Raw genomic sequence first — 15,750 nt, 5'->3', positions numbered from 1 at the left:
TAAAGGTTGCAAAGGCCACCAAGGCTGAGGTTGAGATGGCAAAGAGCTTTGCCCTGGGCGTGGGTGCAGATGGCACTGAAGAGAGCCTAGAGGTGGTTCCTGATGAAGTGACTCATGAGTTGTTAGAACTGGAACAGGAACACGTAGCTCAAGAGGCAAGAGAAAAGGGAACCGCAGAAGAAAAAGAACACGCAAGAAAACGCACAGTGAAAGGTTCAGCAGAAGTTTCTGCAGACGTGAAACGAGCTCCTTATAACGTTTGAACATGTGGATCCCAACACCAAATGGTTTTCGTTAGTAAAGAGGAGCGTTCGTGGCGTATTATCTGCTTACAAGCAAATCTACGATGAAAACAGAAACCTAGAAAACCACCGTGGACGTATTTCTGAAAAGAGTGACACCGCCTCAAGAGCCTCAAGTAGTTCCTTCGGGAGATGTTCTGGAAGGCACTGCCATCACGGGAGATGACAGCTCCAAGCGCGCCACTGCCCATGAAGACCTTCCGGTGGGAAGAGATGTACAGGCGGGAGACAGTGATGTTGACGATCCTGACCCTGTGCAGGCCTAGGCTGATGCGTGTGTTTTAAGTTTTTAACAAAATAGTAAAAAAATAAAAACAAAATGTTTAAAATAGGAAACTTATAGACTAAGGATATAAAGACAATATTTTGGTACAGCTGCACGACGTCTGTTTTTTAAATTAAATTTATTGGGGTAACGTTGGTTAATAACATTAAATTTCAGGTGTGCGACTTTCTAATCCATCCGTATACTCTACTGAGCACCCACCACCTGAAGCCTAGTCGCCTTTTACATTCATCCTCCCCCCGCTGGCAACCACCAGCTCTCTGCATCTGAGTTGATGTTCGTGGGGTTTTTTTGGTTGCTATTTTTTATATCCCACAGATCAGTGAAATCATACGGTTATTGTCCTTTTCTTATTTCACTTAGCATAGTACTCTCAAGGTCATTCCACGTTGTTGCAAATGGCAATATTTCACGTTTTTATGGCTGAGTAATATTCCATTCTCTCTACGTACCACACTCATCCAATCGTATGTCAAAGGGCACTTGGGTTGTTTCCATGTCTTTGCTGTCGTAAATAATGCTGCAGTGGCCATAGGAGTGCACATATCTTCCGAAATAAACTATTTTCAAGTTCTGGGGATAGATACCCAGAAGAGGGATCTCAGGATAAAACTTGGCAGCTCTATTCTTACTTTTTTGAGGAACCTCCACAGTTTTCCATAGCAGCTGCACCAATTTTCATCCCCACCAGCAGTGCGTGAGGGTTCCTTTTTCCCATGACCTCGCCAACACTTGTTATTTCTAACATGGGTAAGGTGGTCTCTCATCGTGGTTTCGATTTGCATTTCCCTTACGTTGAGCATCTTTTCATACATCTGTTGGCCACCCGTATGTCTTCATTGAAAAAGTATCTATTCGGGTCCTCCGCCCATTTTTTAATCAGACTGGTTTTCTGTCGTTGTTGAGTTGTACGAGTTTTTTATACATTTTGGATATTACTTCCTTATCGGAGGTATCGTTTGCAAATATCTTCTCCCATTCAGTTACTTCTCATTTTGTTTCGTTAATGGTTTCTTTCACTGTGCAGAAGCTTTTTAGTTTGGTGTAGTTGATTTCATTCATTTATGCTTTTACTTCCCTTTCCTTTGGGGTCAAGTTCCAAAAACCCCTCTTAGACCAAGGTCCATAAGTTTAGTGCCTATTTTTTCTTCCGAGTATTTTAGCGAGGTCTGATATTCAAGCCTTTAATCCATTTTGAGTTGTGCACGGTGTCAGACAGCAGTCTAGTTTCATTCTTTTGCTGTGGTTTTCCAGTTTTCCCAGCACCATTTAGTAAAGACTTTCCTTTCTCCATCATACATTTTCAGCTCCTTTGTTGGAAATTAGATGCCCGGATATGTCTGGGTTCATTCCTGGGCTCTCAATTGTGTTCTACTGGTCGGAGTTGTGTCTGTTTTTCTGCCAATACCATACTGTTTTGATTTTGTAGCTTTGTGGTAGAGGTTGAAGTCATGGAGTATAATACCTCCGGCTTTGCTCTTTTATCTCAGGATCGATTTGGCTATTTGAATCTTTCGTGGTTCCATACAGATTTGAGAATTGTTTTTTGTTCTATTTCTGTGAAAAATGCCTTTGAGGTTTTAATGGAGATTACATTAAATCTGTATGTTGCTTTAGGTAACATGGGACATCATAACTATGTTAATTCTTCCAATCCAGGAACACAGAATACCTTTCCATTTCCTCGTGTCTTCAATTTCTTACAACGATGTCTCACAGTTTTCAATGTACAGGTTCTTCGCTTCCATTGTTAAGTTACTCCTAAGTATTTTATCCTTTTAGTTGCAGTTGTCCATAGGAATGTTTTCTTCATGTCTCTTTCTGATATTTCCTTGTTAGTATACAGGAATGCAACATATTTTTGTACGTTGATTTTGTATCCTGAAACTTTTCTGCATGTATCGTTTCTAATAATCTTTAGGGTTTTCTAGACAGAGTCATGTCATCTGCAAATAGTGGCAATAGTGGACATCCTTGTCTTGTTCCAAAGAAAAGCTTTCAGTTTATCACTACTGGGTATGACATTGGCTGAGTGTCATATACGACCTTTTAACCATAAATGGATGTTGTATTTTGTCAAATGCTTTCACTGCATCTATCCTGCTTTTCACGTATTTGTTAATGGGGCGTATCATATCGACTGATTTGCAAATGATGAACACTGCTCGCCTGGGATGAGCTCCCCTTGATCGTGGTGTGATCCTTTTAATGTACTGTTGTATTTGATTTGCCAGGATTTTGTTTAGGATTCTTGCATCTATGTTCTTCCGAGGTACTGGCCTGTAAGCTTCTCGTGTCGTCCTTGCCTGGTTTTAGTATCAGGACAGCATTGGTCTCCCGAACTGAGTTAGAAAGGATTCCCTCCTCCCTTTTCAATTTTTTAGAAGAGTTTGAGAAGGGTTGGCATTAAATCTTTAAATGTTTGGTGGAATTGAACGGTGAAGCCATCTGGTCCTGAACTTTAGGTTTTGGGGGGGCTTTTCATTACTGTTTCAGTTTCCTTACTAGTGATTGGTCTATTTCGGTTTTCTATGATTTTTTTCTGTCTGCTTCCTCTTTTGTGTGTGTGTTACATGTCTTAGCTCTAGATTCTGATTTTGCGAGTACTGTTAGGTTGATGTTAAACGAACATTTTTTCCAGGCTATGGCCATGCTACCTTGAACGCGCCCGATCCCGTCTGATCTCGGAAGCTAAGCAGGGTCGGGCCTGGTTAATACTTAGATGGGAGACCGCCCAGAACGACCAGGTGCTATAGGCGTTAAAAAATAAGGGATGGTAAGCTGATAAGGTCCTTGCCATCTGTGAGGTTAACCTCGGGTTGCCTCACCTAAACAAAGAAAAAAAAAACATTTCATACAAAGAATAGTCCTTTTTCTTCTGATTTCATCTTATCTTCACTCGCCTGTGCAAGTTCTGTCCTTTCCTGCTTCCCCTTTTATATTTTTGTTGTGACAAATTATCCCTTTTTATACTGCGCATTCATTTCCAAATTGCAAAAGCTGTGGTCTTTTTCGAAATGCTTTTTTCCCCTTGAACCTCTGTTATAGTTAAGTGTTTAATACCCTGAAAGGGGTTGCATTTTCCTCCTCATCTAGCTGTCGTCTTATTCAAGTTTCGTATACTTTTGTGTTTTTGTCTCAGGTAGAAGACCCTTTCGACACTTCTTGTAATGCAGGTATCGTGGTGGAAAATTCTCTCAGCTTCCCTCCGTTTAGTATAACCTGTATTTCTCCTTTACATCCGAAGGATAACTTTGCAGGAGTGTCTTCACTAGTGGTTTCTCTTTCAATATTTTGAATATTTCATTCCACTCTCCTGGATTGTAAGGTTTCTTATGAAAAAAAAAATTATCTTAATAGAGTTTCCTGTGTGTTTCCAATCTTTTTTCTTTGGCAGCCTTTAGAAATTTTTATGCCGTTAATACTTGACAGTTTTAATATAACGTGTCTTGAATATGGTCTTTTTGTATTGACATAATTAGGTGTTCTGTTAGCTCCTTGGATTTGAATTCTCATCAGTTATTTCTCTGAGGAGGCTCTCTGTTCCCTTCTGGCATACGTATGTCCTTACGCTGCTCTTTCTGATGGAGTCAGATCGATGCTGTAAAGTTCTCTCATTTGTCCGCTTAGTTGTCTCTCTTCGTCCTCCAGGACCATTTCTAGGTTTCTTAGAGCTCACTAATTCTCTCTTCCATCTGGTACGCTCTATTTCCAAACCTCTCTAATGTATTTCTTACCTCATTTATTGAGCTCTAGAGCTCCAGTTTTTTTTTTTTTTTTTTTTTAGTTTTAATGTGTTCGGTACTCCTTTTGTTCGTTGATTTTATTCCTGAGCTCAGTGCACTATCTTTCTGAGTTCTCTTGTACCTCGTTGAAGGTTCTTTATTGCTGCAATCTTAAATTCTGATATTTAAGTGGCAGTCTTCGGTGACTTTGAATTCGGTTTTGAGAGACTTTTCCTTTCTTTCTGTGTTCCCACGTTACCTTGGTGGTTCAGAATATCTGACAGACTGTTACTCTGACTGCACACTTAAGGTAGTCAACTCTTCTTACTTAGAAGAGGTTTTGCCCTCGACGATTCAGCAGGTTGATGGGTGTAGCGCCTTTGGTTTTCCAGTAGATGGTGCTACAGCGCAAGCTTTGGTGTCTTACTGGCACCATTTGTGCCTCTGGGATGGCTGCGGGGAAGCATCACTCGGGTGAAGCAACATGGTGCATATCCACTGGGACTGTGGGTAGCCCCCTCTGTGACGGGCTCACGTCACTTACAGGGCACCACCGCCGTGGTGGGGGGAATGTGGTGAGTGGTGGAGAACAGAGTTTGCGAATTCGCAGCACTGCTTCCTTTCTCCTAATGGTCGCTGGCCCAGCTCTGTTTTGGGAGGCGTCTCCATGTCTCCACTGCTTCCAGCGGGTTCTGCCGGGATGGGTGGGGCTAGGGAAGCAACCGTGCACCCGAGGCTCCGCCGCCCCGCCAGCAACAGAATGCGCCCTGACATGCTGTGCTGTCTGGGGCTAGGCAGGCAAGTTCGCTTTCTCTGGCTCCGCTGCCCGCCTCAATCCCTGCCCACGATGGCCTCGGGCACCACCAGGCCAGCCGGGCGCTGGAGTGAAGGCTGCGGCCGGGGAGGCGAGTGTTTGATCTGCAGCTCCTCCGCCCTTCAGTAACGGCTGCTGGCTGTACTGTTTCTAGGTTCCCCGCCACCCCTGCCCGGGTCTGACGTGATGCAGAGGGCAAAATGTCTATTCTTGGGGGACTACTATTTGTTTCTCTTACCCTCCAGGACACAGTGTGAGTACTGTTGCCAATTTCTCCATGGCTACCACACCCTCTGGAGCCACGGTGAGCACCGAACTACGTCTGTGGCAACTGTCCCTGTCCTCCCTCTGTCCCACCTGCCCTGCTCATTCCAATATGACCTTCAGATGCTCGACGCGGGGATCTCAGGTGTGTTTGTGTGTCGAGCAGCAGATCCTTTTTTGAGTGACAGCTGTCTCACTTGTAATTTTAAAAGGAGAAACAAGAGTCTGCTCACTCTGCCATGATGCTTATCACCTCCGATGTGTCTGTGTTTAAGCTGTGTTATTACAAGAGTCAAAGGTTTAAAAAAATGAAGGTTTATAAAGTAAAAAAGTTCTATTAAGCTAAAGTCAATTTATTTTTCTTTTTGATTTCACACCTTTTCAAGAAAGGCATTTTACTTTACAGAGTAGACTAAGGTTATTTAAAAGTCCAAAGCAGAGTTTAATAAGGTTACATAACTCAAAACATCTCTCCACGTGGTCAATCCAGAACATGCTGCCGTTGCCCAGAAGCCCGCTCCAAAGTGGGCTAGACCCCTGAAAACGTGTTTTGTTTCTTTGTGTGACTTTTTAAATTAGTTTCAAGCACACAGTACACTGGTTAGACTTTTATATAGTTTTAAAAACGATCACCCTAATTTTGAAGAAACATTTCTTAAAATAAACCGCGTGGAGCCCGAGCGTCCGGGGTCGTCGGGTCTCCGGCCTGCGCAGTGGTGTCCGGGGCCTTCACGCGCCCTGGCCCCCACTCACCGACACGCAGAGCAGCTTCCCATCCTGCAGGCTCCGCTCCTGGTCGGGGCCCTGCACACGGCCATGGTCTCCATCGTGTACGCGGCGTCCTCACTGCCCCTTCTATACGTGCAGATGCGCTTAGGCGCAGACACGCGCCATTGGGTTGCGGCCGCCTGCAGCGTTCAGTCCAGTCACGTGCTGGCCAGGCTGGTGGCCCAGGAGCAGCGGGCTGTCCCTCACCGCCTAGGTGTGTACTGAGCAATTGCACCTAAGTTTGTGTAGGTGCCCTCTATGATATTTGCACAATGACAAAATCACCTGACGAAGCATTTCTCAGAACACACCCTCATCTTTAAGTGACGATAAAGTGATCCATCACATCAAAAGGCCAAAGAAAATACATTGTATATCGACAGATGTCAAAAAAGCACGAGACAAAATCCAACACCTGCCCATGATAAAAACTTTCAGCAAGCTGGGAACAGAGGGGAGTTTCCTCGGCTTGTCTAAGAACATCTACAAAAAAACCCTAGAGCTAACAACAGACTGAACCATGGGAAACTAGATGGTTTACCCCTCAGACTGGGAATCGCTCCTGTTCAACATGGCACTGGAAGCTGTAGTTAATTCAAGAACCATTTTGCAGATGATATGATTATGTAGAAGAATCCAAAAGAATTAACAACAGAACTCCTAAAATTAATAAGCAACTCTAGCAAGGTTGCAAGAAACGAAGTTAATATAAAAAGTCAAACACTTTCCTATATACCTCCAATGAACAATACACAATTTGAAATTAAAAATATCACACCACTTAAATGAGTATCAAAAATGAAATAATTCGGTATAAATCTAACAAAACGTACAAGATCTATGAAGAAAACTAGAAAACTGACAACGGAGAACTAAATGAATGGAGAGATATTCCATGTTCGCGGATAGGATTACTCAATATTGTCAAGATGTCGGTTCTTCCCAGACTTCATGTATATAATCAATACAATCTCAATAAAAATCCCAGCAAGGAATCTGGTACATATGGAAAAGCCGATTTTAAATTTTATATAGAAAAGAAAAAGACCCAAACTATCCAACTCAATATTGAGGAAAACAATGTCAGAGGACTGACAACTACTTGACTTGAAGAGCTACCATAAAACTACAGTAATCAAAAGTTTGGGACGGGCAAAATAATGGGCAAATCAACAGGACAGGACAGGGAGTCCAGAAATATGGAAGTATACACAATTATGGTCAACTGATATTCAACAAAGCAGCGAAGGCAGCCCAGTGTAAAGCACCGAGACCGTGGTCTTTTGTTACAGCAGCCGTAACAGAGTAAGACACGTATAGTATCCCTTACTTTGTATGATTCATTCTTGGAGAAAAGGGGTATTGATTACATTTTTATAAATCATACTCTCCTTTGAAATTATTTTATCATTTTAAATATAGCTTATTTTCATTTCCAATAGATTACTGATAATATCGTTTTGTCCTCGATACTTTAATGTTCTGTGCCCCCAATTTCTCTGTCCACTAACTGCTTCCAAAGATGCCGGTGGTTAGAGAATGTGAGTGAACTTTTTATGATATTAAAATAAACATTTATGAAATCAGATTTCAGTAAATATGTTTGACATTTTCTTTAAATCTTGGCACAATTGTATATGATATACTAATAGAAAGGTTGGATTAAAAAAATACTTTAAAGATCTCGAAATCCCCAGATGAATATTATTTCTGTAGCATATGGCTGGACAGTAGGAAAAGGCACTGTATTATTTGTAGGGATTTAAGAAATGATGGCAAATAGTGTTCTCTGTCTCTGTCTCTGTCTCTGTCTTGGCAGCAGAACCCCTAAAATCTATGTCATAAAGAACCGCAATGTATTCTAACACAATGGCTGCAACTCAGATAGAAGAAATACCGACACATCCATCCTCTCGGCTCCCTCGGGGCCTCGAGGCCCCTCTGCATAATACAGGTCGCCTTACCATTTTTTTGCTGGAGACAATGATCATATTAGCAGCCTCAGAATGAAAGGAGCATTGCGAGGCCGGCAAGCGAGCGGATGGTATGCTGCAGCCCCACACGTAAGACGAGAAATCCTCCTCCCTTTTCTTGTCGCTTGCCATTGTCTGTCTCCCTGCTTCCTCAGGGACGCCTCGAGCTTATTACAAAACCAGTGCGCACGGGCACGGCTCAGATGGGTGGGCAGCGTTCCTTTAGAGCTGAGGAGGTTCCTGCACCCCACCCGAGAGATCCCAGAAGCACGTGGAGGAGACAGGGAGGACCAGAGTATAAGGGGGCACAGACTGGTCCAAACTGCTTCTAGGCCGAAGCATGTCATCAATCAGGTCGAGGAGAAAATAGGAAGCCAAGGAACTAAAGCGTGACGGTCCCTCTTTGCCGGCAAGAGTAAGGCACACCTGCACTAGTACTCAGAAATAAACAACGACCAGCTCTAAACATTTGGGAGACTGAACATTTCTAAGCTGGGGACAGCACAGAAGCCGGAAGGGCAGGGTTAGGGACGGTCAGATGGTACTGCGCTCCCCGTTCCCGAAGGTACTCTGTGCTCTCGCTCCCGTCTGGTAGAAACAAAACCGGTTTTCGACACGCTCTGAAAGTACGAGCAGGCGCTCGATGACACCTGGCAGCTTCTTCCTTTTCCTGATCCAAACGGAATCGAACATACTTTTTGAGGGTAGAATTTTCTACACTCATTTCTGTTCAGTTATAATTGCTTTACATGAAGTCGGTACAGCACTTTCCATTCGCCGATGGAGAATTACACACGAGGCTTCTGAAACCACTCGTCCTTAAGGAAGTCATATTGATCTAGATTTTGTGCCCTGACATTGACCTGTCACCAAGAAACAGAAATATGTATTTGAAGGACTGGGATTCACTCTAAAAATAAAGTCTAATGCAAATGTCATTATCTAAGGCTCTTCCCTTTGGCTAGATTATTTAGTCCTGTTCTAATGTGATCTCTTCAATTCAAAAGTAAGTCCTGTCTAAGGCCACGGGCCACGCCCCCCTGGACGCCCCCCGATCCCCGCTGATCTCGGCAGCTAAGCAGGGTCAGGCCTGGGTAGTACTCGGATGGGAGAGCGCCTAGGAAGACCAGGTGCTGTAAGCGTAAAAAATTTTTAAAACTTTTTAAAAATTTACAAAAAGAGTAAGTCCAGAAAACGATCGGCCAACTTGTCAGCAAGGTGCTTACATTCAGCTAATGGACTAAAGGCCAATTCGCTAATTCCGCTCTGTACAAGACCTCAGAATAATCCTCACTCTTAAGTAATCTGTAGGTAGAAGATAATTCGGCAACCAGTGCTGTGCCAAGAATGAATACAAGGCTCTCTTTGGTGTGAGCCTTCGCTCTGTAGTCCCGTCCGCTCTGTTGGGTTCCAGAGTGAAACGTAGGGTCCGGTCCCCAGGGAGAGCGCTCAGCAGTCCGCAGAGAGGAGAAACGGGCAGTCGGACGAAATTATTTGGCTTTGACCCTAACTCTCTAATCACTCAGTCCGTTTCTCCGCCACTATTTACTTCGCTACAGGTTCTGTCTGTAGCCATCTCTTATTTCTCCTTTTCCTTGGTGAACTCACTAATTCTCTGTCTCGATGCTTTGCTAGCACCTCAAACTTCACATGAGCGAAAGCGAAATTTTCTCCTTCCCAAACAAGCCCTCTGGACTTCCGACCCGCCTGTGTTAATGGCGTTACCGCTCTCTGAGCCTTGGCGTCATCTCTGACTCCTCTTCCTCTCGATGTGCTGCCGAGTCCTGTTGCCTCCACCTCGTCCGCTCACAATCTGGCATGTCCCCGTCCACACTCCCATTGACGCCAGCACTCCAGGACACACTATTGCTTCTCACCCCGCTGATCACAGCGGCCCCCTAACTGGCCAGCAGAGATGCGCCGAATGGCGCACCGAATGGAAACGAATGGTGTCCCCACCTAGGCCTCTCGGCGCCCGAGTCCACCCTATGGAACGGTCAGACCGAGTTCGGCCAGCGCAGCTCATGAGTCCTGTGCTCAAAGAGCCTCCTACTTCGCTTGTAGTCACATTTTCGTTTTACACTTAAGGCATGTCGCATTAGAAGCTCTCCTCGTCTTCCGAAGGTTACGTCTAATTCCTCTGAAACGTTATCCCGTCACTGCAGCAAGGCCAGGCTCCTCGCCGCTCCACACGCGCTACGTGTCCCCCCATGTTCTTCGTGTTATTCCCGTACCTGTGAGAACCCTCCTTCTCCACCCGGGCCTATCTCGGACATCACCTCCGTCTGTGAAACCTTCCTCGACTCCCAGCATCGCGCTCCTTCCCTCTGAAAGCCCCGACACTGCCTCTAAATCATCTAAGGCCTGCTTTGTATTGTGGCAATAAAATAAAGCTCGTCTCATCCTCCGTGATTTGAGAAGGTGCTTTATTTGTATGTGAATACCCTGCAGTGCCAACAACGGTACTTGGTATGACAAATCCTCAATAAATGTTTTTGGGGTAGGGAAAAGAAGTAAATAAAAGGGAATATATCTGACACAGAGAAGAACTGGGTGATAAGACCTGTGTCCTAAAACAATATATTAACACCGATGTAACAGTGGTAACCAAATTATAGCCAAACCTCATTTACACTTCTAAGCGGACGTTTTTGAACCGTATTTCTAATAGAAATCCGAACTTAATTTTATTTGAACATGTATATGATATTTTACTATGTGCCAGGCACTGTTCTAAGCCTTTTATATGTTAATTTACATAATCCTTATAACAACTGTATTTTACTTTATTTTATAAATTGGGAAACTCAGGCAAAGAGACGAAGCAGTTGGCCCAAGGTTATAAAGTCAGCAAGCGGCAGAGCCCAGGAAATCTGACTTCACGGCCTACGTATGTACCATAACTATGTCTTTTACCTAAATGTATATACCTCGTTGACTTCAAAAAAATTTGAAAAAATTGAAAATAAGGGATTGTTCTTGAAAGCTCCGAGTCATTCATTGTAAGTTTCCCTGATTAAAAGGTGTTAGGGTACAGCACCGAACTGAGAAGGCTGCCAAGGCGCACAGAGCCGCTGTACTGAATGGTACCAAAATGCCCAGCCTTGATGGCTGGGTTGTTTTCCCTCTTTTTATCCCTCGATGTTACACTGTTGTTTACCATTTGTGACTATCACTGTGCTTAAAACGTCTTCACCGTCCTCAATTTACTCGGAACTAGAACCAAGCCTACCAGACATAGGAGCCAGCGGGGCTCTGAGGAGTTTTGTATAAAGTCGTGAGGCTCTGTTACAGTAAACGATCCTGCACTTTACACTGGTTTCAGGAGTGTGGTCCATTAAGTTGAGGCTGTTATAAGTCTGAACCACAGATAAACTGAGAATCACCATCCAATCTCTGCTGACTGCATGAGTTACACAAATACGGGTTCCAAAAGTTGAGAATGCTCCCCAAAAGTGGCTCACGTCAGCCCAAGTGTCATTAGTAGGAAATGTCACAGCATTTCTTAGACCAACGAACACACACAGTTCCTCCCATTCTTACCTTCGCACCACCCAGAAATCCGAGGGAAACGGCAACCCTCGCTCGCAGATCTGGCCTGTCTCTGGGCCACACGTAAGCGAGCATTGCTTTTATGATTTTCTGAGTATCGACATCTTTTAACTGTGGAGAGGAAACAAAGCAGTGAGTAACGTGTCATTTCAAATGTAACGAGATTTCAATAACGTAGAATTATGTGCCTATTTGAGAGAAATAGAAAAGTATGACGAACACAACTTTTATTCGAAATCTAAGGTCAATACCTTTCAAACCCTAACTATTTTGGAGAAAAAGAAAGGATTTCAATTGCTTTTTAAAAGCTACTCATTTCTCTTAATTTCTTACTTACAGCTATAGCCAACCTTACATTGCCGAAAATGTACTATATACATTTATTAATTAAGCTATCAAACATTACATAAAATTTCAAAAACGTTTCTACATTTCCATCTTTGTGGTCAAAACCTTTATATACTTTTGGGCCCTTTATCAGTATGTTTATTTAAAATAATCTGAAGCCCTAAGTCCCAACTCCTGGTCGAAGAGTTACAGTATTTAGGAAAGTAGGAGTCTCGGCACTGACTACACAGAACGCAGGTTGGGTTACCACAAATTTCAACAAAAAACGTCATTTGACAGTCCTGCTTAATCTGGTGTAAATCTGTGTTTCACGTGTCTGCCCACGTGCCCACGGCAACGTTCTCATTAAGTTCTTTCTGTTTCAGTGTCAGCTTTAGAGGCGTAATATTAAGGATGGAAACCAGACTTTGTAAAGTAGATCCGCACATATTCGCAGCCGGCCCCCCTTCTCCGCAGGGGACGTGCTCCGAGGCCCCAGCGAACGCCGAAAGCACAGACACGAGTGAACCCCGTATGTACTGTGTTTTTCGCTATACGGACATACTCACGATAAAGTTTAATTCGTTAATTAGGCACAGTGAGAGATTAACAATAATTAAATGGAACAATTATAACGACGTAATAAGCAAGGGTTACTTGAAAACAGCGCTGCGACCCCGACGGCCAAGACGACCGCTAAATGACTAGCGGGTGGCGGCACGCAGACCGCGGGCGCGTGGGACACGGGGGACTCGCGCCTTGCGCTGAAGGCTGTGATAGTTCATGACAATACTCAGAAAGGCGCACGATGTAAAAGTTATGAATTGTTTCTTTCTGGAATTCTCCGTTTCATATTTTCGGACCGCGGCTGACCGCAGGGAACTGAAACCACGGAGAGTGGGAAAATCACGCCCGTTTTAAAAACTGAAGTATTTACTCAATCTCCGGAAAAGGTACTAAAAACATCAAAAATGTTACTGCTCGTTGTTGACGAAGGTGCATGGAAATGAGCACCCTAATACTCTGCGGATGGCTGAGTACATGAAAATACTCTCTCTGGAAAGCAATGTGATATCTACCAGAAGCTTTTGAAATAATTCGGCCCTGTGTCTTGAGAATTCCATTTCTGGAAGCCTACGCTTTAAAAAAAACACTTAAGAACATGTTCCAAGTTGAATCGAGTCCACCTTCTAAAGATCTCTTGGCTCTACTTCTACGTCCACCAGCGACCTTATCCAAGCTGTCACTTCTTACCCAAACCAGTGCGACACCCTCCAATCTGCTCTTCCTGCGCCCGCTCTGTCCCCTGCTCGCCCTGCAATCACGCCTCGCCCCGGCTGCAAAGCTCTCGAAGGCATTCCATCACTCTGAGGGTAAAGATCAGAGTCCCCAGCGCGGCCTGGCCCCTGACGAGCTCCCCACACCTGTCTCATTCCACTTCTCCCAGGGTTCGTGTTGCACTGGCTTTCTTTTACTTTCTCAAAGATGCTACGGTCCCTCCTGCCATGGGGCCCTTGCGCAACGCCGTCCACTCTGTCGGGGATAATCTCTCTCTACGGTGCCAACCCACACCCGGTTGCCAGCTCGAGCAGCGCCTCCTCGGCGAGGTCTTCCCTAACCCCACGAAGGATCCTTGGCTGGATTTTCTCTCAGAACGGGACCCCTTTCTTCCGGAGCATCCATTCCCGTTATAAACGAACATATACAGCAACATGATTATTTGATTACCATCTGCTCTCCTGCTAGAATTTAAATTCCATGTGAGTAGGAACTTTGTGTTTTGTGCTCACTGTTGTAACCCAATACCAAATGTAGTGGCTAACATACATCAGGTATTCAACAAATATTTATCGAATAAAAAGATGAAAAATGTCGCTATAAGAATATTTAGTCCCATGCTGTTTTAATAGAAAAAAATCAGAAACAGCCTAAACAGTTAATATTTAGAGAACCACGTAAACAAATTACAGTGAATGCAAACAACAAAATCCAGCCTTTCAGAAATATACGTAGTGACACGGCACATACTAAGTGAAAAAAAGCAGAGTTAAAAAAAGTAATTTTTCGTCTAACAAAATGTGACATCCGTTTGAGTTTACCCGTGCATGGAAATGTTTCTGGAAAGCGAGACTCCCCAAAGTGTTAACATCATCAGCAGCTGTGAGAAGATGAAACCACTGATAATTTTTTTTCTTTTGTTTTTGCTTGCTTTTATTTTATGCAGCTCACGTATAACAAAACAAAAAAAAATGTTAATTCATTTTGAGCGGGGAAAGTTACATGATTTCAAGTCGATTTGCACAACAAGGAATGGGGAGAACCTGTCAACATATAAGAAAGCCAGGACAGCGCGTAACATGGTACAGGACAGTCTATATCACGCTTCTCCCCGCTCCGAGGCTCAGCGATCTATTTTTGTAGTCTCTCATTACCGGTTTACTGAGTAAAGAGTAAGGTAAGGTATTTTTTAAAAGGGAATGAGGCTGTAATTTTAAAATTCACTTTTCCAATCAAACTATTAGTAAATAAAGATAATTTAATACATTATAACACCGACTGGGGCATTTCGACCACTTTCCCATTTCACAAGTTCTGTCTTTTATTTCTCTTGACGGAATGGCAAAGAGACCCTGGTTCCACAGGTCATTAGAGACACTCTCTCCAGTCAAAACCCATGACATAGCCCCGAATTTTTTCAATAAGGACACAGAAGTTATAGCTAAGGGCAAAAAAAATTATTCTAGTTGGCTCAACAGTGCATAAAATGTCACCACTTCGTTTAACGAAATGGGTTCTGAAGTTGTGTAATTGTGCATTACGAGCCCATTAAGCTGTAAAGTACGTGACTTCGGTTATAGTTTAGATAAATTATAAAATTTGAAAAGTAATGCCAAATCAAAGAGGCATTTCACAGGTGGAGGCATATATTTTTTAAATTTTTAAATCAACTTATTCCTAATGCACGAGAGTAAAATAAGCCTGAAGGCCTCGATTCAGATCCTGAACAACAATCACCGTCTAAACTGTTAAGTTTCTGGACAGCGGGACTGGATCTGGTTCATCACTGTAGCTACAGTACTTAGCACGGAGTTCTGCAGGAGCAGGTGTTCGATACATACTTTTCAAATGAAAGGATCATGACAGAGGGCAGAGTTTACAGAATCCCCTCGTAGTAATTGCGGCTAATGTTTACTGAACACTTCACTATACACGAGGCACTATTTCAGATCCTTACGTGGTGTGAGGAGTTCACTTCTTTAAATCCCCTTTGGTGTGATGGGCATCCTCACTTTACAGATGAAGAAACTGATACACAGAGATTAAGTAATGTGTTCAAGGTCACTCTACTAGGAAGAGGTAGAGCCAAGATTGGAATCTAGGCAGTCCGGCTCGGGGCTCGGGCTGTGAACGAAGCCCCGTACCTCCTCTTTTCTGCTGTTACCTTCAAGCTCTGCTATTCTACGGTCCCTTTTAGCTAACGAGGCTAAAGGAACACAAAGATGGCAGGGAAAAAAGGGTAGAGAGGACACCAGATGTAAAGTATTATGATGATTCTCGCTCCAATTTTACTGGCGAACAAAGAAAATGTCTTGTTTTCTTTTAAATGTTCTTATTAGTTTCAAGTACACAGTACACTGGTTAGACATTTACATAGTTTACGAAACAATGCCCCTGATGACTCTATCTCCCCTCTGGCTCTACACACGGCCATTACCTTACTGCTCACTGCGTTCCCTGT

At 43.6% G+C, this 15,750-nt stretch overlaps 1 protein-coding gene and 1 pseudogene across 2 annotated transcripts in view; one reads left to right on the top strand and one right to left on the bottom strand.

Moving 5' to 3' along the window:
- Positions 1-15,750, bottom strand: part of ABCB7 (ATP binding cassette subfamily B member 7) — a 76,619-nt gene that overhangs the window by 26,907 nt on the left and 33,962 nt on the right. For both annotated transcript variants that reach the window (XM_011379500.2, XM_011379501.2), the window contains exon 4: positions 11,676-11,795. In XM_011379500.2, coding sequence (XP_011377802.1) covers positions 11,676-11,795 — 120 coding nt within the window. The remainder of the gene's footprint in view (positions 1-11,675; positions 11,796-15,750) is intronic.
- LOC111731321 lies at positions 3,229-3,347 on the top strand (annotated as a pseudogene).

This window comes from Pteropus vampyrus, unplaced genomic scaffold (genome assembly GCF_000151845.1).
Source record: "Pteropus vampyrus isolate Shadow unplaced genomic scaffold, Pvam_2.0 Scaffold361, whole genome shotgun sequence".
In the NCBI taxonomy this organism is placed as follows: domain Eukaryota; kingdom Metazoa; phylum Chordata; class Mammalia; order Chiroptera; family Pteropodidae; genus Pteropus; species Pteropus vampyrus.
Note: the sequence above shows the minus strand (reverse complement) of the source record. Positions and strands in the feature narration are given on the sequence as shown.